General features: G+C 46.3%; 1 protein-coding gene across 1 annotated transcript; it reads left to right on the top strand.

The window, feature by feature from the left end:
* Positions 1-3247: 3247 nt before the first annotated feature.
* Positions 3248-21813, top strand: RNPEP (arginyl aminopeptidase). Its single transcript, XM_079106024.1, is given in 15 exon segments — positions 3248-3750; positions 7729-7869; positions 8391-8539; positions 11851-11956; positions 12583-12627; positions 12629-12667; positions 12669-12734; positions 12736-12786; positions 12788-12833; positions 15650-15763; positions 16786-16898; positions 17072-17180; positions 18648-18872; positions 20116-20258; positions 21296-21813. Coding segments are annotated over 15 exon segments (1950 nt in total). The 5' UTR covers positions 3248-3306; the 3' UTR covers positions 21455-21813.
* Positions 21814-26334: the final 4521 nt, after the last annotated feature.

Below are 26334 nucleotides of genomic sequence, written 5' to 3'. Positions count from 1 at the left end.
AGACCCTGTTTCAAAATAAACAATAAAAAGGGCTGGGAATGTAGCTCAGTGGTAAAGTGCCCCTGGGTTCAAACCCCAGTACCTCGGGGAGGGGGGAAATCTTCACTGAATAGTTTTTAAGTACAAACTCAATTTCTTTCTTTTTAAAAATATGTTTAGATGTTGAGAGATCTTTATTTTATTCATTTATTTATATGTGGTGCTGAAAATTGAACCCAGTACCTCATGCATGCTAGGCAAGTACCCTACCACTGAGCTACAATCCCAGCCCCAAACTCAATTTATTTAATTGATGTAGGACTTTTAACTATCAATTTCTAATTGAGTGAGTTTTGGTTTGAGGATTTGGTCTATTCTGTGTAAGTTGTCAAATTTATGAACAGAATTATCTGTCATTTTCCTTTTGGGTATCATTTTTTTTAAATTCATATTTATTGTAAATAAATGGGATACATCTTGTTTCTCTGTTTGTACATGAAGTAGAGGCATACCGTTTTTGTAATCATACATTTACCTAAAGTAATAGTTTTTGATTCATTCCGTTATTTTTTTTCTCCCCCCCCCACCCCTCCCACCCCTCTTATCCCTCTATACGGTCCCTCCTTCCCCCATTCTTGCTTGGGTATCATTTTAATATTTAGGTATCTATGCCAATATCCTCTCTTGTTCCTGATATTGGTAATTTGTGTCTTCTCTCTGTATATAATATTTTATTTTATTTTTTGGGATGGGATCTGTGTTGCTCAGGCTGGTCTCAAACTCATGGGCTCCAACAATCCTCTTGCCTCAGCCTCCCAAGGAGCTGGGATTACAGACATGTGACATCATGTCCAGCTTTAACTAGTTTCTTAAGAAGGAAGTTTATTGATTTAAAAATTTTTTTCTAATACAATCATTTATTGTTATAAATTTCCCCCCAAGCATTGTATTAGTTGTATTCCACAAATTTTTATGTTTTAAAATTTTTGTTTTGTTTAATTGAAAATATCCTTTAAATGCATTGACCCATCCTATTTGATCATGGATTGTTTTAAAATCTTCCAATGTATGAGAACTTTCCAGATATCTCTCTGTTTTTGTTCTAGCTTAATTCTGTCATGGTCTAAAAACACTTTGTATGATTCTAGTCTTTTTAATGTTAAATTTTTTAATGGCCCAGAATATGGTATATTTGGTGAATGTTCAATAGTTGAATATGTGATTGAAAAGAATGGGTACTGAGGGTTTTTTTGTTGTTGTTTTTTTTTTTTTTTTTTTTTTTGGCAGTACTGGGAATTGAACTCTGGGTTTTGGACATGCTTGGCAAGTGCTTTACCACTGAAGCTACATCCCCAGCCCCTGTGTTGTTCTGTAAATAATAATTGGGACTAGTTGGTTGATAGCATTGTTTGTGTCCATATATCCTTACTGATTTTCTGTCACTTGTTCTTTCAAATACTGCAAGGCAAGTGTTGAAATCTCTAACCGTAATTGTAGATTTGTCTATTTTTCCTTTCATTTATCACTTCTTGCCCCATGTGGTGCCTATGGTGTCTCCTTTCAGCAGAGAAGGCTTCCTGAATCTCTGCACTATGGTTGTTACCCTACCATCTCCAGGTCACATCTGAGACAAAACAAACACTGTGGGATCCATGCAAGGAAGAAGAAACAGAAGTGAGGTTCCTCATATTCCTAGTTTAAACTAAACGGAACTGGGTGTGGTGGTGCACACCTGTACACTCAGAAGCTTGGGAGGCTGAGGCAGGATGACCAAAAGTTCAAAGTCAGCCTCAGCAACTTAGTGAGGCCCTAAGTAACTAGTGAGTCTCAAAATAAAAATGGCTGAGGATGTGGCTCAATGGTTAAGCACCCCTGGGTTCAAATCCTGGTACAAAACACCAAAACCAAACCAAAACAAAACAACAAAACCAAATGGAGACGTATCATGACTCCAAAAATTTTTTATCCTATATTCAAGGATAAGATTCTTTTCCTCCAGCAATATTTACTGGAAAGATCAGGCTAAGTGTCACTCCCTGGGCTCCCAGAGAACACTTTCCTTCTCTGATCATATCACAGTACATGGAACTGTCATGACCCTCTCTTGTGCATGATCTGGATTGTAAGTACCACAGGGATAGGTCTATCTCACAGTTGTATTCCTAGCATTTGGCATAGCTGCTGGTGTACAGTGGATACTTAACAAAAATGTGCTACATGGAGAATGAGTAAATTCAAGATAGGTGTATTGAATGCCTAATGGTAACAAGCACTGTGTTCAAAGACAGAAAAGCAGTTTCCCAAGGTTTTGGGAGAAAGAAAAGAAGGAAGGAAGGAAGCAAGGTAGCCGGCATTGAATTTATAAGGACTTTTAAAAATTATCTACCTTAAGCACCATTTCATAGAATAAAATAAATTTCAACTCTATAAAACTAGAAAGCACATAAGATTATTTCCTTTTATGAAAAATTCCCTACATTGTTTTTTTTAATCTGTTTTTCTAGTTAATCAGTAAAAACAATTGATTCGCTCCTATTCACAGAAGGACCACTGCAACCCACTGATATAGAAGAGAAACAAAGTGTAGAGATGTCACTAGTTCTATAAACTGTACCATACAGTCGGAGTAATAAAAGTGACTTGATGGACAATCAAGCATCAAACTGTGTGTTGCTGGTTCCCGGTCCTTCACACAACAATGGAAAGATAGGCATGCTCGATGTCTTGAGAGGCCAAGCCTTGATCTGGTGTGAAATTCCTGGCAGCTGTATAGGAGTTTGCTGTTTTCCAAGTGTGTTAGATGCACTGCCTTATTGAATTCTCACAACTACCTTGCGAAATAGAAAGTTATTATGATTCCTATTTTACGAATGATTTGCCTTTCGTGGACAATTTTCCCAGGGTGACACACAGTCCTAATAATTGACCTAGCAGAGAGCATGAGAGTGTGAACCAGACCTTAAACCCAGGGCTGTGTCCCCATATCCAGCTGTCTGCCTGGAAAAAGAGGAATTGGGACATGTTCTCAGAGAAGGGTGTCTCCCACGGGGTACTGCAACATTCCAGTGGGATAAACCGGTCCCACTACTCTCTTCCAGGGTGCTGAAGTATCTGCATGAAGCTGAAAGAGTGGGGCTTTAAAGAGCACGGGGGAGGGCGTGGCCCAGCCTCTTAGTTTCGGATAGGGGCGTGGCCCTCGGGACCCAGGAGGCGTGGTCGGAGCGGGGGCGTGGCCTGCGGCGGCGCGTCGCTCGGAGGCGTGGCTTCCCGTGACCCCCGCGGTGCCGGCCGGCTTTGCCCGCGGTTGAGCAACGGCGCTGCTGGGCTATGGCGAGCTTCGAGCCTCCGACCCGCGGCGCGGCTCGGCGGCCGCTGCACTCGGCCCAGGCGGTGGACGTGGCCTCGGCCTCCAGTTTCCGGGCCTTCGAGATACTACACTTACACTTGGACCTGCGGGTAGAGTTCGGGCCGCCGGGGCCGGGGCCGGGGAGCCGGGGGCTGAACGGCACTGCCGTCCTGGAGCTGCGCTGCCTGCTGCCGGAGGGCGCCACGGAGCTGCGGCTCGACTCGCACCCGTGCCTCGAGGTGACGGCGGCGACACTGCGGCGAGAGCGGCCCGGCTCAGAGGAGCAGCCCGCGGAACCTGTGCCCTTCCACACGCTGCCCTTCTCTCATTACGGCCAAGCCCTGTGCGTGGACTTCCCGCAGCCCTGCCACGCCGCCGAGCGCTTCCAGGTGGTGCTCACCTACCGCGTCGGGGAGGGACCCGGGGTGAGTGCGCCCCCCGGTGTCCGGCCCTGGTCCCTGACCTCGCCCAGTGTCTTCCTGCCGCCCTTCCGGCCTCAGCCGAGCCTGGAGGCACTCACGGAAACCCCAGGGAGGGGAAAGGAAGAGATGCTCACAGCGCTTACTCGGGAGTGCCCCCAGTTCCCCTAGTGTCCCCGCAGTTCCCTCTCAACTCCCGGGACCCTGGTGTCCCTCTCCTGGTCTCTGACCCCTGCAGCCACCGTGTGCTCCGCTTGACCTTTCCATCCTTCCTGCCTGTCCTCCCTGGCCCCTGTAGGAGCTTGTTTAGTTCACCCCACATTCCCTCTTATCACACACCCCATATCCAGTATTCCGTGTGCCTTTCTGGATAACGAACTATTCGTACGCCGAACTTAATGCTGTCCTGGGACTTTTGGATTTGGGTCCCTATTGTCAGCTACTTTATTTCTGCCTTATGGGGCCCTGGACAGGGCTAGTTAATTAGCCGGATGCTGACTCTGCCCATTATTTTGTGAGCCCTTCTAGTTCCACAGGCTGAAACAAGCCTGAAACCCAGATAATTAGTTTTGTTTCATCCTATGTAGTTCTGGATTTGATTAACAGAGGACTGAGTAAAAGAACTGGGATTAGGATGTTCTAGGCTTTATAATAACTTGGCCTTCTCACTGTTGGTTGACTCGTAAATCTTAAATTTTTTGGAGCGAATATTGGAAATATGAGAATGGAAAGTTATGTGGTGTACCTTTTATAGTCAGGCAGTCCTTGTGGAGAGGCCTTGGGCTGTGGCTGCTAGTTGCTTTTCAGGGTGGGTTACAAGTTTTACAGTGGGCAATTGAAACTTGTTCATCTAGCTGGCAGTTCCCCTTTGCTCTTAGAACTGACCCAAAGAGCAGTTCTGTTCCTGTGGTTCACCATTGGAGGAAACAAATGAATCTTGTGATAGGACTTGTTTGAAAATGGAAGTCCAAAGCACACGATGCAAACTAGCCTGGAAGGAGAAAGAAAACCCCAGTGCCCTGTGGGGAAGCCTAACATGTGTTAGTGCTCCCTTACATCCTGGTTCTTGCTTTTTGGCAGGAAACTAAAAATTAAACAGGGTGAATGAAAAAAGTTAAACCCTCCCTGAATTTGCCTACTAAAAGTGGCACTTCAACCAGAAGAATTGAATTTTCTTAAAGTCATAATGGCAGTGGTCTGTGCTTTACAAGGAGCTGTCCTTTACACCTTGAATTTCTTCATTAGTGGCACTTGTATGTATTCCTTCCCCTCTGATCCTCACTAGCATTCTGATAAGGGTTCTCACCTTAATCACCCCAGCACCCTCTCCCCGACTTTAGATTTTCTATAGTGTATGTACTGCCAGTTTTTCTCATTTCATTGTCTTCGCATTGTTAAAAAAAAAAAAAAATCTCAGCACAGTGGTACATGCCTGTAATACCAGTGACTAGAGGGGCTGAGGCAAGAGGATTGCAAGTTTGAGGTCAGCCTGAGCAATATAGCAAGGCACTGTCTGAAAATTAAAAAAAAAAAAAAAAAAAAATTAAAACCCCCAAAACTCAAGGAGTGATGAATAAGGAATTTTGGTGGAGGGGATGATGGCCAGTATTTATCAAGGTGTGCTAGGCACTGGTCTAATTGCTTCACAAAGTTAAGTGAGATGTCTTTAAAGCACCCAATACAGTACCTGGTACATAGTGGGTACTCTTAGGAGTGTTTGCTTTTATTGCCAACTCACCTTTTAATTAGTAGACTTCATTTTAAAAAACAGAGTAACAGAAAAATTGAGCAGATAGTACAGAGTCCCCATATATACAGTTTCCCCATTAGCATTTTACATTTGTATGACATATCTGATAAAATGAACGAGCCAATACTGGTGTATTATTATTATTACCTATATTATTATTAACTATTATTAGCTATAGGTTTTTCAGATTTCCTTAGTTCTTTTTCAAAAAAAATTTTTTAGATGTTGATAGACCTTTATTTTATTCATTTATTTATATGCAGTACTGAGAATTGAACCCAGTGCCTCACACAGGCTAGGCAAGTGCTCTACCACTGAGCCACAACCCCAGCCCTCCTTAGTTCTTAATGTCTTTTTCTGTTCCAGGATCCCATCCAGAATGCCACATATAGTTAGCTGGTGTGTAACCTTAGGTTCCTCTTGGGACTGGACAGTTTTTCAAACTTCCTTGTTTTTTATGACCTTGACAGTGTGGAGGAGTGTTGGTCAGATATATTGTATAGTGACCCTCCACTGAAATTTGTCTGATGTTTTTCTCATGATTAGACTAGGGTCATGGGTTTTTGAGCAGCAATTTACAGAGGTAACACGCTGTTTCATCACATCATATTGTGGTTGCGTAGTATTGCCACGATTTCTGACTGTTGATGTTGACCTTGGTTGCCTGACTGGAGTAGCGTATCTCAGCTTTACTACAAAGTTACCTCCCCACTTCCATACTATGCTGTATTTGTTGGAAGGAGACTAAATTTTTCACATTCACAGATAAAAACTCGGGGCTGGGGAGATAGCTTAGTCGGTAGAGTGCTTGCCTTGTAAGCACAAGGCCCTGGGTTCGATCCCCAGCACCCCCCCCAAAAAAAAAAAAAAAAAAAAAAAAACCAACAGATAAAAACTTAAGTAAAGAAAAACCAACATCCCAATGTGGCTTTCTTAAAAATAGGTCTCAAATGCTGTATTTGAAGCCCTTCATATTTCCTGGCCAGGCCTGCCTCCCACCACTCTCTACCAAAGCCTACTGCTAATTGCCAAAGCTTGCTCCAGCCATGCCCCACCAGGGCTGCTCATCTCCTTGAGACTCGTTTCTCCCTTTCCAGCCATCTCACTCCTGCTTGCCTTTGAATACCCAACCAAGAACGTTTTGTTTCACCTGTGAAACCTTCCTAGAATAATCTTAATTCGTTTCTAAATTCTAAATGGTATTTGATGCTGACACATTCTCTCCCACACTCTCAGATATATCTGTTTTAAGTGACCTTTTACTTTGGACAGAAATTAGGCTTATCATTCAGATTTGCCCTTGGTTTAAGGGCTAACAGAAAGCAAATCATGAGAGCTGGGCACAGTGGTTCAGGCCTGTAATCCCAGCTACTTGCAGGGGCTAAGGCAGGAGGCTCACAAGTTTGAGGCCTGCTTGGACAATGTAGCCAGATCCTGTCCCAAAATTTTAAAAAGGGGCTGAGGGTGTAGTTCAGTGGTAGAGTGCTTGTCTAGTGATAGTTACTGGGTGCTGTGGTGCACACACTTAGTCCTGGCACTTGGAAAGCTACGGAAGAAGAGGTGCTTGGGTCCAGCCTAGGGAGACAGCAAGATCTCATCTGGAAAAAAAAAAAAAAAAAAAAAAAAAAAGAATCATATAGCCAATGCATACAATATAAAATGCATCTATTCTGAAAAGAAACTTTAGCAATGAAGAGCACATATTAATCACTGCTTTTTGGTTCTGCTTTCCTGTATCTTATCACAAGTCCCAATATAGTAGCTTCTGTGTTTGATATGAAAGCTACTACAGAGGAAGAAGACAGAATGTCGGGGTCCGTGACCATCATGGGATTCCTGAGATGACCCATGGGATACAGTGGTGGCTCTGCCCTGTGAAGAGAACTTTCCAGTCAGAGCCCAATTGACTGGAATATAGAAGGATTTTAAGAATTACCTGAGGGGTTTTTTTTTTTTTTTTTTGAGGTACTGGAGATTGAACTCAGGGGTGAGCTACATCCCCTGGTACCTCCCAACCCCTGCTTTTTAAATTTTGAGATGAGTTCTCACTAAATTGTCCAGGCTGGTCTGGAACTTGCCAAGGCTGACCTTGAATGTGCAGGCTTCCTGCCTCAGCCTCCTGAATTGCTGTGAAGAATTCCTTGAGTTTTTCCCATGCCAGGCAGCTCCTTTCTCTGGCTGGACTAAGTTGCTGTGAGAGATGTTAGTTCCAAAATGCTCTTCTGTTCCTTTAGGTTTGCTGGTTGTCTCCTGAGCAGACAGCAGGAAAGAAGAAACCTTTTGTCTACACCCAGGGTCAAGCTGTCCTAAATCGGGCCTTTTTCCCTTGCTTCGACACTCCTGCAGTGAAATGCAAATATTCAGCTCTTGTTGAGGTAAGGACATAGGTTAGGTGCACCTGCCTGCCCTTGGGGATCAAGAATATAATTTTAGCCAGGCATAGTGGTGTGCCCCTATAGTTCCAGCTACTTGGGAAGCTGAGGTAGGAGGATTGCTTGAAATCAGGAGCTTAAAGCAGAGGCTGGCCTGGGCAACATAGTGAGATGTCTGTTTAAAAAAAAAAAAAAAAAAAAAAAAAAAAATATATATATATATATATATATAGGAGATATATATATATATATCTCCAATCTGTCAGGTCACATTTTAGTTGACAAACTATTATCCATCCAATAGTACCTCTGAAAGAGGTAACCCTTCTACCTACAACAGTTTTATATATCTTTCTAAATCCCATAAGTTTAGCACAGGTTTACTTTCTTGAAGCCTTTGCATTCTCTAAAATGGATTCTGGGTCATTATCATCACCATGCAGGTCTCTTGACACACTGTTCTTTAAGCTAATCAAAAGGAGACCCTGTCTGGGTTGGCCTTCCTAATTTTTTTCTGTTGCCAGGTCCCAGATGGTTTCACAGCTGTGATGAGTGCAAGTACCTGGGAGAAGAGAGGGCCAAATAAGTTCTTCTTCCAGATGTGTCAGCCTGTCCCCTCCTATCTGATAGCTTTGGCCATTGGAGATCTGGTTTCGGCTGAAGTTGGACCCAGGTAGGAGACAAAGACCCTGCAGGCAAGGTTGGTTTGATCTCAGAGTCAAGGAGGACTCTTGACTAGTGGACCACTGGGGTGGTTCTCGGGACAGCATGGGATCCTGTATCTGCATCTAGAACCCTCTGCAGTGGAGAAGCAGAGTACAGCTGGGGGAGGCACTCCTTTTCTCTCCTCTGTCCTCCCACTACCTTCTCCAACCTCCCTTTCTTCAGTTCTAAACCTGCTTTCTGGAATGAGATCACAGTTTTGCTTAGCAGTAGCTGCTGTCCTGGGCTGCCTTGTAGAGTGATGTTGGAACTTAAGTGCAATTTTAGAAGATTGATCATTAATAGTATCTTCAAGTTCTAAATGCCCTCTGGCAACTGTGTTCACTATTTTTTGGCAGTACTTGGAAATGGCCCTCAACCACTGATCTACATCCCCAGCCCTTTTTATTTATTTTTTATTTTTAGACCAGTTCTCACTAAGTTGCCCATGCTGGTCTCTTAACTTGTGATCTTCCTATGTTACAGGACCCGACTACCTCACTCCTTTTTTTTTTTTTTTTTTTTTTACCAGGGATTGAATCCAGGGGCACTCAGCCTCTAAGCCACATTCCTAGCCCTTTATTATTTTTTATTTTGAGGCAGAGTCTTGCTAAATTGCTGAGGATCTCACTAAGTTGCTGAGGCTGACTTTGAACTTGCGAGCCTCTGCCTCAGCCTCCGGAGCCACTGAGATTACAGGTCTGTGCCACTGTGCCGTGCTACTGTAGTAATTAAAAAAAAAAAAAAAATCTTTGTACCAAATTTTCCCATTTTTCTTTAACACTTAATTTCTGAAAATACACAATTTTGATTTCATCATTTCCTACTAGAAAGGGAGGGGTCTCCATCTGCTGCAGATGCATGTATCTAATCTTAAGGTGACAAAATGCCTCCCTGAAATTAGGCGGATTTAATGGAAACAGAGAGATTTTGTAAGGTTTCCTGAAACAAGAAATTTTACCAGGACTGTGGGTTTTTCCTGGATATCATATTATCTACCACTACAGCTCACTTCTGCTGTGAAGGGATCAAAGATTGGACCGCCACGCTGAGGCCCTTTTTCTGGCTTTGCTGCTGCTTTTTATCTGTAGCCCTGGTCTCAGTTCCTGGAGGTGGTGACATTCTCAACAAGATTCATTACAAGCCTCAGACTTCGCAACTAGGCTTGGTAGCACTGCTGGGATCATGAGTCTTAGTTCCTGGGTATCGGATAGAATAATAGATAGGATTCCATTGGTATCTTCTTCCAGCAAACACACTCAAAGCAATGCCAATCTTAAAAGACAAGGTCTTATCCTCTTCCTAATAGGCGGTGCCATAGATAACCTAAGGGATAAAAAGAACAGATAACCCAAGGGATGTCATCTGTGTAATAGACAAGGAAATAAGTAAAGGAATGTCATTTGGAGAATGTGTTTACCCTTACTAAGGTTCTACCAGTAAAAGCATGCCTTTAAAAAAATTATTTTTGGTTGGTACTAGAGATTGAACATTCACCAAGAGTGTTCTACAGAGTTGCTAAATTGCTAAGACTGACTTTAAACTCATGATCCTCTTACCTCAGCCTCCTGAGTAACTGGGATTATAGGCTTGTGCCACCGTGCCTACCTGAGTATGACCTACTAATGGGCAATGAGAGAATAACAAATTCTAAACATACAGAATGATAATTTTTTGTTTTATTTTTTGAGCACTTTGTAAGAAAATGACAACACAGTATATCAGACTAGGTGACAAAATCCATTTAACTCCTGGTGGTGACTTTTTCCTTCCCTTCTCAGATGGATGGTCCCTGCCTCCTGGGTCTCATCTTAAGGTCTCATGTAGTATATTAAATGGTATGGTCTGGCAAAATGTGCCACCTGTCCCCAGTCCTGTTACCTTGGGAAGAGAGTCCTAGGCAGAAAAGGCCCTTTGGCATATGACCTCTTCTAGTCCTCACCCAGATTCTACAAGGATGGTATTATTGTGTCTGTTTTATAGATAGGCAACCGAGGCTCCAGTACACTGACTTGTACAGGAACCCTGAATTCTGGGGTTAGCTTCTCCTTGGATTCAGTAAATGGTCTTCGACTGACAATCACCTCCCTGCTCAGCCTTGGCTTTCTGTCTACTGAATCTTCTTGTTTTTTTATTGATATTTCCTTCTTTTCACCTTTGTTTTCCTGTTGTTTAATTATGAAAAAATTATATGTATAGAAAATTGAAAGGTGGAGACATTGAATATCGATCTGTATGCTCACTCATTTTGTCATATCAGTTTTATTTATGTGTGGGTTTGTTTTCATTGTAGACCATTTAAAGGTAAATAAGTCAGAGTGCCTCTGTTAAGAGTAAAGCCATTCTTCCTTAATTGTGAGGAATAAAGGCACAGTACCATTATCACATCTAAGACAATTAGCAATTTTACATTATCATTCATAGGTTTGTCTATTAAGGTTTCTTTCATTTCCAAAGGCACTGTTAGAATTCTTTCTTAGCCGATTGGTTCTATGGTGGTGCACTCCTATAATCCCAGCCACTCTGGAGGCAGAAGCAAGAGGATTTCAGTTGGAGGCCAGCCTCAGCAGTTTAGCAAGACCCTTTCTCAAAATTAAAAAATAAAAAGGTCTAGGGATATAACTCCATGGTGGAGTGCCCCTGGGTTCAATCCCCAATAGCACAAAAACAAACGACACACACATAGTAACCATTTCTTCATCTGTCCTGTAAATAGGAAGAAGGAAACTAACATTTATATGTCACTGTATGAAGACCTTTTGTATGCTTTGCTTTTTTTTTTTTTTTCCATACTGGGTGTTGAACCTGGGGCACTCTTAATACCAAACTGTACTCCCAGTCCTTTTTATTTATTTTTTATTTTGAGATAGGGTCTTGTCAAGTTGCCCTGGCTGGCCTTGAACTACTGATTCTCCTCCTCAGCCTCCTGAGTAGCTGGGATTACAGGCCACTGTGCTCAGCTTGTATGCCATCTTAGTTAGTCTTCATCACTTATTGATGAACAAGGAAACTGAGGCTCAGGGAGTTTAAATCACTTTTGCAAGACCGCACTCAGTGTTGAAGCCATAGACTTTGGCACTGTGGGTTTAGATCCTGTTACCTCAAGGCAGCAGATCCAGATGATCTGATCTTGCATCTCCTGTCTCTGTAGCTGACCAGACTGTCACATTTATTTGGCTCAAATATGGACTAAGGCCAGTTTTTCACAGGTGCTTTCAGGCTTTCAGGTCTCTGTGGAAGTGTTTTCCACACCCTCTGCTTTTTCTGTGCTCTTACCTTTAGGAGCCGGGTGTGGGCAGAACCCTGCCTGATTGAAGCTGCCAAGGAGGAGTACAATGGGGTGATAGAAGAATTCTTGGCCACAGGAGAGAAGCTTTTCGGGCCCTACGTTTGGGGAAGGTATGGTGTCGCACTGAACAATGTGTTTTGTTAGACTGAGTCCCTGCTTTCCATTCTGCCTTCTGGGACTACTTCCCTTCTTTCTGTCTCCTGGAGTAAGGTTTCCTTGATCCCAGAAGCAAAGGAGAGGAGGAAGAGGAGAAGGGGGTGAGCCAGGCTCCTGGTAGTTGCTGAGGAAGGGACTCCAGGAGGGAGGGTTCTTTAGATGATAAAAATCTGCTGCGACATTAGAGATGGGAAGAACAGCCAGGGCCTTTGTTGACTAGCCTTTCCTCTGGTGGGAAGTAATCCACTCTCCATTTGGTTCTTTTATGTCTTTAGACTTTAGGCTCTTAGGATATACGTGGTCTTGTGATCCCAAGTTGGCCCCCTGTGAGCTACATGTAACAGGGCCAGGAGTATGCTCACCCATGCTTGAGCGAAAGAGAGACTGGAGCACCAGGAAGGGAGGCCGAGGGACAGGGCAGCCCAGCCTCTGGAGAGGCTGAGGAGCTGGGCTTCGTTTCCCCCTGAGATCCCACCCTGCCTGTTTAGTGACTGCAGTCCTTAGGGCTGCAGGGGGATGGGAAGTGAGGTCTGCTGCAGGGAGCCCGGGCCTCTCTGTGACCTTCCAAGTTTTTGGCAGGTAATGACTTGCTCTTCATGCCACCATCCTTTCCAATTTGGAGGAATGGAGAACCCTTGTCTGACCTTCGTCACTTCCCTGCCTGCTAGCAGGGGACCGCTCCTTGGCTGATGTCATCATTCATGAGATCTCCCACAGTTGGTTTTGGAAACCTGGTCACTAATGCCAACTGGGGGGAGTTCTGGCTCAACGAAGGGCTTCACCATGTATGCCCAGAGGAGGATCTCCACCATCCTGTTTGGTAAGGTGCCAGCCTCCCAGGCAGCCTGCTCCCCATTCCTCACCGAGGCCAGCGCTCTGTCCTTTGGGGGTTTAGGATACAGGTGGGCATGAAGAGAGGAGGGCATAGTGCAGAAAACTCAGGTGAAAGTGATACAGGGCTAATAGACAAATGTTGCTTTTAAGTAGGTAATTCCTGCTCCACTGTCTGCCACCAGAGACAGTGGAAGCCGTGGTTTGTACTGACCCAATGGACTAACAGGTGGATTCACAGTGAAAGTGCCCCCATCTAAGCTGCAGCCACACGCCATGCTCACTCCTCCCTGAGCCAGGCAACCCCTGTGGGACAGTTGCCCAGGGTTATTCATCCAGGTGGCTGGCTAATTTTGAGTGACTCATAAAATCATTGTCATCTTTATCTTCTCTTAATCACCTCTATGCCAACTTTGTCCTAAGTGCCTCATAAAAAATAATTTGCCAGGTGTGGTGATGTACACCTATAATCCTAGCTGTTCAGAAGACTGAGGCTGGAGGATTACAAGTTCAAAGCTAGCCTGGGCAACTTTGATTCAGTCTCACAATAAAAAAATGAAAAGGGCTGAGGATGTAGGTCAGTGGTAGAGTGCCCCTGGGTTCAGTCCTCAGTAACCGGGATGGGGGTAGGGTGGGGGAAGAAACTATAATTTGCCTTGTGTAGGGAGCACACCTATAATCTCAGTGACTTGGGAGACTGACAGGCAGAACACAAGTTTGAGGTTAGCCTGGGCAACTTAGCAAGATTTTGTCTCAAAAAGAAAATCTATTTGGTATACATAGAAAAGCACAAAAAGGAAGAGAAAATTTTAATCTCATTATTCATTCATAATGAATGTATATTCTTTCAAATTGTTTTTATATGTATATGTATTATATGTGTCTATGAATTATCAAACTATCCAAGATTTTATGACTGTCTTTCTTTTTGAACTTTTAAGTTTAAAAGAATCTTAAAAACTTGTTAAGTCATCAAATTTTGTCTGAGGGCCTAGAGATAAAGCTAGAAGTAGAGTACTTGCCTAGCATGCAGAAGGCCTGTGTGTATGTTTACTTGTGTGTATGATATATACATATGTATATATATATACATATGCTATATACATATATATGACATGTATACACACACAGCTGTATAATATGGATGTTTCATGATGTATCAATCTCCACTTGTTAGATAGGTTATTCTCAATTATCTATTGACGTTTTTATATATATATATATGCTTTTGGTGGTGCTAGGGATCAAACCCAGGGCCTTGGGCATGCTTGGCAAATTCTGGTACTGAGCTATATCCCCAGCCCTCCACTGAAATATTCTGGCAAATGTTTTTACCTAGAAATGTTAATGCATATCTGATATAACTTCAATAAGGATAAATTCATAGAAATGTAATTCTGGATCTGAACTGTGTGCCGGGGGCAGGGTGTTGGGGCTTGAACCCAGGGTCTGCTGTTTGCTAAGCAAGCACTCTAGCACTAAGCTACATCCCTGCCCTTTTTTATTTTTGATTTGAGGCAGGGTCTTGCTAAATTGCCCAGGCTGGCCTTGAGCTTGGAATGCGGCCTCAGCCGCTTGAGGGGCTGGGATTACATGCAGATGTGTACCACCAGGCACCACTAGTTTCGAATGTTTTAGAGGCACTTTTAGTACAATTGTCCCTAACCTCCCAGAAAGTAAGTATAGATTTATACTTTGATTCAGAGTAAATAGAGCAAAATCCTGTTTGTGAATGTCTTACTGAGCCTCTAGGAATCCCAAAGGAAATGTTATTTTCCCATTGTTCAGAGGCAGAGACTGAGGCGGAGAGGCTTTGAGTCAGAATACCTAGTAGATGGTAGGAACTGACTGGTGGGGAAACTCAGTCCCCTTCCCCTCCACCATTCCTTCAGTAGTTTTGTGTTTCGTTTGTTTTTCTGGTACTAGGGATTGAACCCAGGGCCATACACAGGGTTCACTTGAATGTAGGCAGGCCTTCTTCCACTGAGCTACATCCCAACCCTTTTATTTGTTTGAGTCAGGATCTTAGCTAAACTTCTGAGGTCAGCCTTGAACTTACAATTTTCCTGCCTCAGCTTCCCACGTAGTTGGCATTACAGGTGTGCACACTGCACCAGGCTCCCTCAGTTATTTTTAAAACCATAAGGAGAGGTAGAGATCTTTAAAAGATTTCTTCTCTCTTTGGTGGTACAGGGATTGAATCCATGGGCACTCTACCTCTGAGCCACACCCCCAGTCCTTTTTATTTTTTTATTTTGATAAAATTAGCAGGGTCTTGCTAATTTGTGGAGACTGGGCTCCAGCTTGCCATCCTCCTGCCTCAGCCTCCTGTGTCATTAGGATTGTTTTGCTTTGTGTTTGTGGGACTAGGGATCAAGCCCATGCCATTGCACATGCTGTGGGCGAGTTCTACTACTGAGCTACATTCCCAGCCCGGAGATCTTTAAAAATCTTGTGACTATTTCTCTTCAATAGAAAGAGTTAAATGAAAAACATATTAAAGATCCAATTGTTATCTAAAAATAAAAATAGATTGATAGGGAAAGATAACTGTCAGGGAGAAGGTGTGGTTCTTCTAGTCCTGGGAGAAACCTACAACCTAATTAGCCCTGTTCTTATAGCCTAGAGGAACAGGGAGCTCAGAGCTGAGTCACGTTCTCTGTCATCGACCCTATTTCCCCTCTTTCCTGGGAAGGGGATGATATTAAGTTTTGCACCACAAGGGGGCAGCACAGTGTCTTCTCAGAAAAATACTCTTGTAAGTGGTGACCAACTCTTGGTTTTTATGGTTTGTGTCAATCCCAGGGGCTGCTTATACTTGTTTGGAAGCCGCTACTGGGCGGGCTCTGCTGCGGCAGCACATGGACATCACCGGAGAGGAAAATCCACTTAACAAGCTACGAGTGAAGATTGAACCAGGTCTGGGAGGCTGCTCAGCCTTCCCCTCTCCCCTAAATTGCACCGGAACCTCAAGCTGGTCTGATTTTCGTGTTGATCATTGCACACTTAGAATAGCTTCTTTGGGCCCTCAGAGCTCTTTCTAGCCATCCCTGGCCTCCAGACCAACAACCCAGCCATTTCAGACAGATAGGAGTTCAGGCCAGTTCTGTGCAGTTCAGAGGTCCACATCATTTCATTAGAACTTTCTCATTCTTTTTATTTTTTTGAGACAGGATCTTGATAAGTTCCTTAGGGCCTTCTGAGACTGGTCTGGAATTTTTAAATACTCCTGCCTCAGACTCCTCAGCCTCTGGGATTACAGGTGTGCACCACCATGCCCATCAGGCCTGTGAATTCTATAGAACACAGCTTTTTTTTTTTTTTTTTTTTTTTAATAGAGGACAGGACTGAGCATTAGACAGGTTCAGTGACTTGTCCAAGGTCACGAACCTGACCAATTCTAGGTTCAGAGCTTTTTAACTAACTTTTTTTTTACATTCCATGGGTGACTAAGGTAAAACCATTTTGTGCAACTGAAGCTCATGCTCATGCTCCTTGTTGCCTCTGACTATGGAAATGGACTTCTTGTACATTGGTAATTAGTTTTAGTCTAGAGCAGTTGTAAAAACAACACACTCTGGGAGGGGGGGTTGAGTAGGTAGGAGGTGACCAATAGGGCTGGGAAAGGCTAAGCTCCATGTTCCATCCTAAGAGTTGATGGTCCCTGCCAAGCAACACAGATCTCAGGAACAGGCAGTGTGTCAGTTCTGGGTGGCTGGTTTCTTTGTCCTCTTCTTAGCTCCATGGTTACTGACCCTCTAAGATCTCCTTTGAAGTGTTTTGGGAGAGGCCAGAATGGATCTGGAAACCTTGGCCTTCCTGTCCCTGGGGAAGTTGGTTTGATCTCTTCCAACATGAGTCTTTGAATCTGGATCTAGAGAAGAACACTGAGGGTGGTGGGTTACAGATGCTCAAATCCTGTCTGCTTTCCCCTCTGCCAGGTGTTGACCCAGACGATACCTACAATGAGACGCCCTACGAGAAAGGTTTCTGCTTTGTCTCATACCTGGCCCACTTGGTGGGGGATCAGGATCAGTTTGACAAGTTTCTCAAGGTATAGTCAACTCTCAGTGAGGGGAGAAGGACGAGGAGCAGACAGAGCAGCTGGGCAGAGTGCAAGGGTAGAGGCAGGGGGCATAAGAGGTAAGGGGTTGGAGAGGGCTCAGGAAATGGAAGTCTGCTCCCCAAGCCATCCAGAGAGGCTAAAAGGCACCTCCCTTCCCACAGGCCTATGTGGATGAGTTTAAATTCCAAAGTATCTTAGCCGATGACTTTCTGGAATTCTACTTGGAGTATTTCCCTGAGCTGAAGAAAAAGAAAGTGGATTCCATCCCAGGTAAGTAGAGGAACTGTCCCACAGGCATCTAGGAGATGATGGAGAGTTATATGTAGTTTATATTTGGAAAGACCAAGGTGGCTAGGAAGACCACTGAGTCAAAATTATCTTGCTCCTTTGGGGAGCAAGCCCAGGTCCCAGGCTCTGTTCCACAGAAGGGACTTCTCTTGGGTATAAGGCTATAGCTCAGTGGTAGAGCACATGCCTCATGTGTGTCAGGCTCTGGGCAGCGACTGCAAAAATATTTCTCTCGATTCCACTTGGCCTTGTTTTCTCCTGTTTTGCTTCTCTACTCTCCCCTCTGTGTCTTGTTTCCTCACACCTGGACACACATGATCATTCCCTTATCTCAATCCAGAGAGCCGCTATTGCTGCCACTGCCCATACTGTCACTCACAGGGCAGGACTGGGGCAGTAGCCCCTGCCTTAACTTCATGGTGTGGCCTTCTGAGCAAAGGAAAATACCAGCAGCTGTCCTGCTGTCTGCTTGAGAGGTTCTGCCTCCTCAGAGAGGAGAGAATGTCCTGTCATGAGTGAGACAGTTCATTAGACACACCCCCGAGTCATGCTATGAGCTCTGAGTCACTCTCCTGGGTCTGGTAACGTCATCCTCCAGTGACAGCTGGATTGGTCAGGCCCTGGGTAGTGCCTTCTCTCTAGTCAGAGGTCTGCATTTGAAGGTCATGAGATTCTGTAGCTATCAATAGGTGACAATTCCTGAGTGCTTACTATGCACCAGGCAGTGTGCTAAGCTTTTAATGTGTATTTGCTCATTTAATCTTCACAGCTATCAAATAAGGTAGGGCCTGTCACCACCATTTTACAGATAAAACTGAGGCGCCAAGACATGAAGTAATGTGCCTGTGACCTCCCAGCTAATTAATGGAAGAACTGGGACAGTGACCCAGGGAGCCCCGTTTTGGAACCCTGATTCCAAAAGCACAGTGCTTTTGCAGTGATCAGGAGGAGAATGTGAACTTGAACACAGTTAGGAACGCATCTGTCAACTGGACTCTGACAACACAAGATTAATTATAGAGCACAACAACAACAACAAAAACCACCTTCACTGCTGGGCCTGGTGGTGCACGCCTCTAATCCCAGCCACACAGAAGGCTGCGGCCGGAAGAATTTCAAGTTCAAAATCAGCCTCAGCAACTTAGCAAGACCCTGTCCCAAAATAAAAGACAGGATGGAGATGAGCTCAGTGGTAGCATGCCCCTGTGTTCAGTCCCCCAGTACTGAAAAGCAAAAAGCACAGACGCTTTCTCAGTAGAATTAGTCACAGTCCCATCTTACTATGGTAGATCTTGCTGGACAAATTGTTGTATGGGAAAGTGACATTAAGTACTGAAGAGAGTTTGGGTTGGAGAGGTAGGGGCTCGAGATCTCTAGGAGTGCTTGGACAAGTTGACCTTGACTTGGCCAGACTATTCTGAGAGCATCTTCTCTCCTTCTGATCAACAGGTTTTGAATTTGATCGATGGCTGAATATCCCTGGCTGGCCCCCCTACCTTCCTGATCTCTCCCCTGGGGACTCACTCATGCAGCCAGCTGAAGAGCTGGCCCAGCTGTGGGTGACTGAGGAGCTGGACATGCCAGCCATTGAGGCTGTGGCCATCTCTTCCTGGAAGACCTACCAGCTGATCTACTTCTTGGATAAGATCCTCCAGAAATCTCCTCTCCCTCCTGGTAAGAAAAAGTGGGCTATTTCTTCAGTGTGCTGAATCAAGTCCCCTTGTGTATAGAGCTTTATATCTGGTCCAGAAGGAAACTCGGGAACAATGGAGGTCTTGGCCCCAGGCGATGCTTGGTGCAGTAGGGAGGCAGGGGCTTCATGTTGAACCTGCCACGTAGTCCATGCGGGCTGGTGATGGGGAGTGAATACAGCCTGGCATTCCTCAACGCTTCAGGCTCTGCAGGCCACTCTTGTAGGCTCGGTGCCTGTATAAGATGACTTAATCCTTAGAACTACTCTGTGAAGGAGGAATTGTGATCTTAATCCCCAGGCAACGGAATGAACTTGAGGCACACGTAGTTCCGATGGCCAGTAAATGGACTGGAATTTGAACATAGTCTTCCAAAGCTTTTAACCATTAATGCTTGCTGCCCAATCAAAATAATATTCACCGCTGATTGTGGTGGCACACGCCTGTAATCCTAGCAGCTTGGGAGACTGAGGCAGGAGGATCATGAGTTCAAAGCCAGCCTCAGCAATTTATTGAGACCCTAGTCCAAAGTAAAAAATAAAAAGGGCTTGGGGTGTAGCTCAGTGGTAAAATGTCCCTGGGTTCAGTCTCCAGTATTGGAGGGAAAAAAAAGGGGGGGCGGGTAAAGTTCACATGAATTTATCAGGTTAATGGTAGGAAAAAAAGTGGGAAGCATATTTTAGGGTGTATACATATGTTTTAATCCATGAAGGAAAATAGAATGTTTACAAGAAAAGAGCATGATCTGCACCCTTACTACCAGTTTGGGGTTAGCTGACTAGACATTAAGGGACATATGATGGAAGAGTCTTAGAAGTTCAGGTACTTGTGATAATAGAACACTACCATTCTGAGCATAAGATGAACAGAATGATTGATAAGTGGTTCACAGTGATTCACAACCTCTTTGAGGACCTCAGGGTAGGCAAGCACTTGGTGTCCCTGAGAATGGGACTTCTTGGCTTCCCCTGCTGGTCATTAACAATCCAGTTCATTGGGTGTAGTGGCACATGCCTGCCCAGCAACTCTGGTGGCTGAAGCAGGAGGATCGAGTTCAAAGCCAGCCTCAGCAACTCAGTGAGGCACTAAGCAACTCAGTGAGACCCTATCTTTAAATAAAATACAAAAAAAGGGTTGAGGATGTGGCTCAGTGGTTAAGTTCCCCCGAGTTCAATACCCGGTACCAAAACAAAACAAAACAACAACCATTTCTTTCTCTTTTCCAGGGAATGTGAAAAAACTCGGGGAGGCATACCCAAAGGTCTCAAATGCTCGGAATGCAGAGCTGCGACTACGATGGGGTCAAATTGTACTTAAGAATGACCATCAGGAGGATTTCTGGAAAGTGAAGGAGTTCCTGCAGAGCCAGGTGGGTGATCCCCACCTCCCTGTTCCCCACAGGATGTGGACTACCCGCCACAGTTGAAGTCACCCTGTGGGCAGAGTGTCTTTAGAGTCTCATGGTCTGAGCTCCAGAGGTCCCTACTCCTCATCATTTAGGAGTGTGGCTCTGGAGGCATTGTCCTGGGGAAAGAGGAAGCCTGCAGGCTTAGGGAATTTTTTGCAGATTAGCTGGTGAGGCCTGAGGGATAAAAGCTAGTCAGCTAACCCTAACCCAGAACTAGTAAGGAGGGTAATACATAGCATGGGTTCTGGGGAGAATGGGAGAGGGCTAGAGGGACAAGCAAGATGAGCAAAGGCTAGATTATATAGATCCCCGCTTCCCAGGAAAGCTCCAGGACTTGGGAATGGAGTGACAGAGGGTCCTCCATTGGCTCATGAGAGTTGCCTAGTTGGGTGAGGGTGTGGGCTCTCAGCATGAACTGAATGTCGTCCGATTCCAGAGCAGGGAAGAGTGGGCTGGATACAGAGCCACGCCCAGCTTCTCTCATCTGCATGAAGCAGGAGCTGCATGTCTGTTGGAGGTGTTCTGAGCCCTCTGACCGCTTCTCCAAGCCTCTGGAGTTTAGGAACTTGTGAGGTAGCTGTCTTACAGTTCTGCGGATTTGACTTGTGGGTTTTGTTTTGCTTGACTGCAGTTGACCTTATGTGGTCCTGAGTTTTATGTGCTGTAGCCTTTTATGTCCGTCACTGCCTTGGTAGCTAACCACCTCCAGCTCTCCAAAAGCTGGCAGTCCCTTTGTGTTAACTCATCGCATTGGATGTAGAGGTCCCTGTGTTGTCCTGGCTTGGGACGCATGTTGAGATTTATCTCCATCGATCTTTGCCTCCTAAGAAGATGCCAGAATCAGAGCACCTCTGACTAGGAAGCTCCTTATTTCAGCTCTCATCCCCACATCCCCCTTGGCACTGGACCATGATCCCCATTAGACTGCTTCTGGGGGAGGAGGGCTGGGCAGACACACCGAGCAAGCTGCTTAGAGCATGTGCATGTGTTTCTTGCAGGGGAAGCAGAAGTACACCCTTCCCCTGTACCATGCAATGATGAGTGGCAGCCAAGTGGCCCAGACCCTCGCCAAGGAGACTTTTGCGTCCACTGCCTCCCAACTCCACAGCAATGTTGTCAACTACGTCCAGCAAATCCTGGAGCCCAAGGGCAGTTAGAGGTCATGCATGTGGCCTCTGTCTCTTCAGACTGCCCAAGCTCTCAGAATAATTGTTTATTCTCAAATTCCAGTTTCTTCAGTCAACGTCCTGAAGTTTCTGTTCCCTCAGGATAGTCTGTTCTCTGACCTTAAATGTCTGTCACTCTTGGGCCTGTGCTCTGACGGGTCCTTCTCTGGCCCACAGGGCCCTGAGACCGGAGGCCCTCCCACAGCTCCTCTCCATGCAGGCTGCTGGCATTGTTGGGGGCAGTCGGTCTTTTCCCGCCTTCCCACTTAAGTTTCCAGGGAGAAGCAGAGAGGTTTTTCTTTCCTTTTCTCTTTCTTTATTTTTTTAAATAAATGTTTTTAAGCAAAAAGTAGGTAAGTTGGAGTTAATTTCTTCTGCCAGGTATACCTTCTGTGTGTGTTAAGAGAACATCGCTGGGGTGACCCAGGGGATGACATCGTTTCCCTGTCTTTAGGGAACCGCCAGGCTGAGGAGTGGGGGCCTCACAGATGCCAGTGAAAAAATAAATGGCCACACGGCAGGGCTGTTGCAGGGACAGCCTGCGGATGCACAGTCACAGGAGCTAAACTGAAGGCCCCAGCTGCAGCCATAGCGCCATGCTTCCCCACCCCATCCCCCACCCCGGCACACACGCTCGCACACGTTTGATCTAGTGTTCTCTCTCTCTCTCTCTCCTTTCCTCCCATCCCTGGGGCTTTGCCGGGCCTCACCTGCTTGTGCTCCTAGGTAACTATTTTAATGGTGTGCTGACAGGTAAAACGTGTTCAAAACTTGACACTTGGGCTGGGGATGGTCAAGCGCTTGCCTAGCATGTGCAGATCCCTGGGTTCCATCCCCAGCAAAACAAAACTGGGCACTCAATTCTGGTTTCCTGGCTTCGTTGTGGGGATCTAAGCAGCTAGTAACTTGGGTTTGTGGGTGAGATGAGGGGAGGGGTGAAAGAAAAATTATATTTAAACCATCTTAACTACAAGGACCCCTGAACCCGTATCCATCTGTGGTTCTGTCCTTGACTTAGGATATTGATGTGGCCTTCCCTGTGCAGGGTTGGGAAAGAGGACTTCAGTCCATTTGTTCTCGGTCTGAGGGAAAGCAGGGGACGAGCGTAACCGGATGGTCGGCAGGAGAGCGCCTCCTCCCCATGGCACTCGGAGCCTCCCCACAAGAGAGGGGGACTGTGATCACAGAATGACTTGGAAGGCCCAGGATTGGGGCAGCTGCCCGGAGCACTGACCCCTGCACCAGCAGTACTGGGATTGAACCCAGGGCCGTGTGCATGCGAGGCAAGCACTCCATCACTGAGCTCCAGCCTCAGTCCTTGTGTGTTGGCACTGTGATAGCAAACTATTTCTCAAGCTTTCAGGATGCCCCTGGCAATCTGTTACAGGCAAGGACTATTTTAGGGCTTGTCCAGATGTTTCCTCGCATCCCTACCTTAGTGTCTAGCATATCAGCCGAGCCCAGTCGCCCTCTGTCCTTGTTCTTGTATCAAAACCCTGCAGTGGGGCTGGGGTTGTGGCTCAGTGGTAGAGTGCTTACCGCACACATGTGAGGCACTGGGTTCAATCCTCAGCCCCACCTAAGAATAAATAAATAAAATGAAGGCATTGTGTCCATCTACAACTAAAAATATTTTTTAAAAAAACAACAACCCTGTAGTATTGATGAGCCCAATAAGGATGAAGGGTCACTGGAAGCAGAGGCTGATGAGCTTCCTCTGCAGCTCCTCCGGCCACTTGCTGTCTGAGTCCTCCTGTGTCACAGCACAGGCTTCGGGGCTGTGTATCCTGCTGCACTCACTCCCCACCTTTGCTCCCCGGCTGCTGTGCTGACTGTGCCTGTCCTTTAAAGGCTGGGGGCTATGCGCTTGCCATCCTCCCGTCCTGAAGGTGAGGCGGTACCACTGTGGTATTTGGAAGGCCCCTTGCTTCCTGCTCCATGGCTGGTCTGACCACAGTCCTGGAACTTCCTCAGCCCTCCAAGGCACTGACCCCAAGTCCAAGTATGCCACTTCTCTACCTCATTTGGTTATTGAAGGCATTAATAGTTGGAGAGGCACAAGCATGAGGATTTTCTTAGCTCCATTTCTTCTGGGGAGAAGCCTCATGAAGGCAGGGTTGCTGGTAGCCTTCTCACTATGCTCTGTGCCGCCTCTTCTCCCTGCCTTTGGAGCCCCGGCCAGGTGCTCTCCGGGGCAGGAGCACGTGAGCAGCCCTGGGGCTGCGGCCGGTTCTCCCACATTCCAGGGTGAGTGACTGGATAGAGGGTGTGCCCGCCTTGGGCTCCTTGGGGGTGGCCCCCTGAGGGGCTGGAAAAGATCCTGCCCAGAGCCCCTGGCTCTCCTGCCACCCCTGGCCCAGTGAAGGGGACCCTGGACATTAATAGCCCTCTCTCCTAGGCACCTGGTATTTTCAGAGACAAGGAAGAGGAAAAGCAAATCCTCCTGCTATCAAGTCAGAGAGGGGTACCTGGAGGTGGTCACCTGGAGGTTAAAGTGACCTGTGGAACCCCTGCCCCAGGGTTGTGTTGTCAGTGAAAGGAATGGGAAGGAGCGAGACACCCTGTATCTCAGATGCATGAGTAAGTTTGGGGCTGGAGGTATAGGGTGGTAGGGTGCTTGCCAGGCCCTGGGTTCCAGGCCCAGCACCACACAAAACAAAGCTGGAAGAGACCTTTAGGATTATTTACTCCAACCCCGCCTCCTTTTTTTTTTGCATGGTGTTTGGGATTGAATCCAGGGGTGCTCTACCACTGAGCTCCATCCCCAACCCCTTCCCTGCTTTTTGAAACCATGGTCTTGCTAAGTTTCCCAGCTTGGCCTCAAACTTATAACCCTCCTGCCTCAGCCTCCTGAGTCACTGGGATTCCAGGTATGTGCCACCTTGCTTGACCAAACAGTATGTTTAAATAAGGAAAATCCCTGTGCCTTGCCCAACATCTCTTGCAGACTCTAGAACATCCATCTTCCACCTCCTCACCATCCTGTTACTTCTGCTCAGGGTCTCCAGGGGTCTGTGGGACACAGTCTCTTGTATTTGGAGTTCAGTTCATAGAAGCACAGACATGTGGGACTCTGTGCCACAGGGGAGGCTAGGGTTCCACCCAAGACTGAGGGGGAGGACTGCAGCCAGAGGCTCAGGATGTAGGGAACTGGTGCCTTTCCAGCCCCCCACTTACCTAACTCATTGGCCTGGGCAAGCCATTCCACCCCTGCAATTTTCTCACCTATAAAATGAAGGTAACTAGCCAGGTGCAGTAGTGTTGCACCTAAAACCTCAGCTACTTGGGAGGCTGAGGGGAAGATTGCAAGTTCAAGGCCAGCTTGGACAATTTAGTAAGACTTAAAAAACTGGGGATGTAACTCAGTGGTAGAGCAGTTGCTTAGCATGCACAAGACCCTGGGTTCAATCCCAGCACTGCAAAACCAAACAACAAAAGATGCACATTGCTTACTGGAATTTTTGTGTGAGGATTTTTATGTCAAAACTTGGTAAGCAGGGCACAGTGGCACATACCTATAACCCCAGCCTCTCTGAAGTTTAGGCAGGAGAATCACAAGTTTGAGGCCAGCCTCTGCAACTTAGTGGGACCCTGACTCAAAATAAAAAATAAAAAGTACTGGAGAGCTGGGTGTGGTGGCAAGGGCCTGTAATCTCAGTGATCTGGGAGGCTGAAATGGGAGGATGAAAAGTTTGAGACCAGCCTCAGCAATTTAGCAAGGCCCTAAGCAACTTAGTGAGACCCTGTCTCAAAATAAAAAATGAAAAGGGCTGGGGATGTAGCTCAGTGGTACAGTGCCCTGGGTTCAATCCCCAGTACTGCTAAAACGAACAAAGAGCTTGATAAATAGGAAACTAATGCCACAGGATTCCCTTCTTCCAATGACATAACCCTGGGGGCGGGGAGGGGGGTGGGATGTCAGGCTTCTGACCAGTAGAGGGCAGCAGACAGGTACTGGTAAACTGGGAGGGCTCCTAAATTAAGCATCAGAGGAAGGTTTTTGCTTGTTTGTTTTGTGGTGGTACTGGGGATTGAACCCAGGGGTGCTCTACCACTGAATTACATCCCCTGGCCCTTTAACTTTTTGAGATAAATTGTTGAGGCTGGCCTCAAACTTGTAATCCTCCTGCTTCAGCCTCCTGAGTAGGTGGGATTACAGGCATTAGCCACCATGTCCAGCTGAGGGAGGAACTTTTAGGTACAGCCAGATCTCACCATAAGTGGCTCCAGAAACTTTGATGCTTGGGTGGGGTCTAGGCAGGCAAAGAATGAAGCGGATGCCTGAATGGACTCCAGGGCTGGGGACCCTGGAGCCTGGGGCTACGCCAGCTGGACAGGCCACACCCATTAGCCCTGACTACTGCCGTACATGGAGCCTTGGAGAGTCATCCCGCTCTTCAAATCCTAGGTGTTGTGGAGAAAATCCCTAAACCTCAATAACTTCTCTCCTACTAGGCTCCTTTGTCCCCAGTTCTCCAGACAGTTAGGGGCAGGGCCAGGGTTCAGTCAGGGGTTCTGGTTTCCCCTCCCTAGCCCATCCCTGGCCTGGCCCCCATGAGGAATTTCCTGAGCCAGAGGGTGGCCAGAAGAATAGATGCCCACCCCAGCGGTGTTCCCGCCACCTGCCCAGGTCAGTGCCCTGGGCCCAACCCCAGAGGGGGCAGGATGACAGACTCTGACAATCATTAAACCAGCCGGGCCTGATTTCCCAGCACCGCCTGCTAGGATCCGGGCCAAGTGGCAAAGAATATGCAAATCACCTGGGCCCAGGAGCCCAGTCTGAGGGCCAGGAAATCCCCTCCATCCAATGAGCCACCAGCTCAGGTTACCGCCGGGACGCACTCCGAAGACCTGGGCGTGGGGAGGAGCTC

The sequence above is a fragment of the Sciurus vulgaris genome (assembly GCF_902686455.1).
Source record: "Sciurus vulgaris genome assembly, chromosome: 12".
NCBI lineage: Eukaryota > Metazoa > Chordata > Mammalia > Rodentia > Sciuridae > Sciurus > Sciurus vulgaris.
This window is presented reverse-complemented; position numbering and strand designations above follow the sequence as displayed.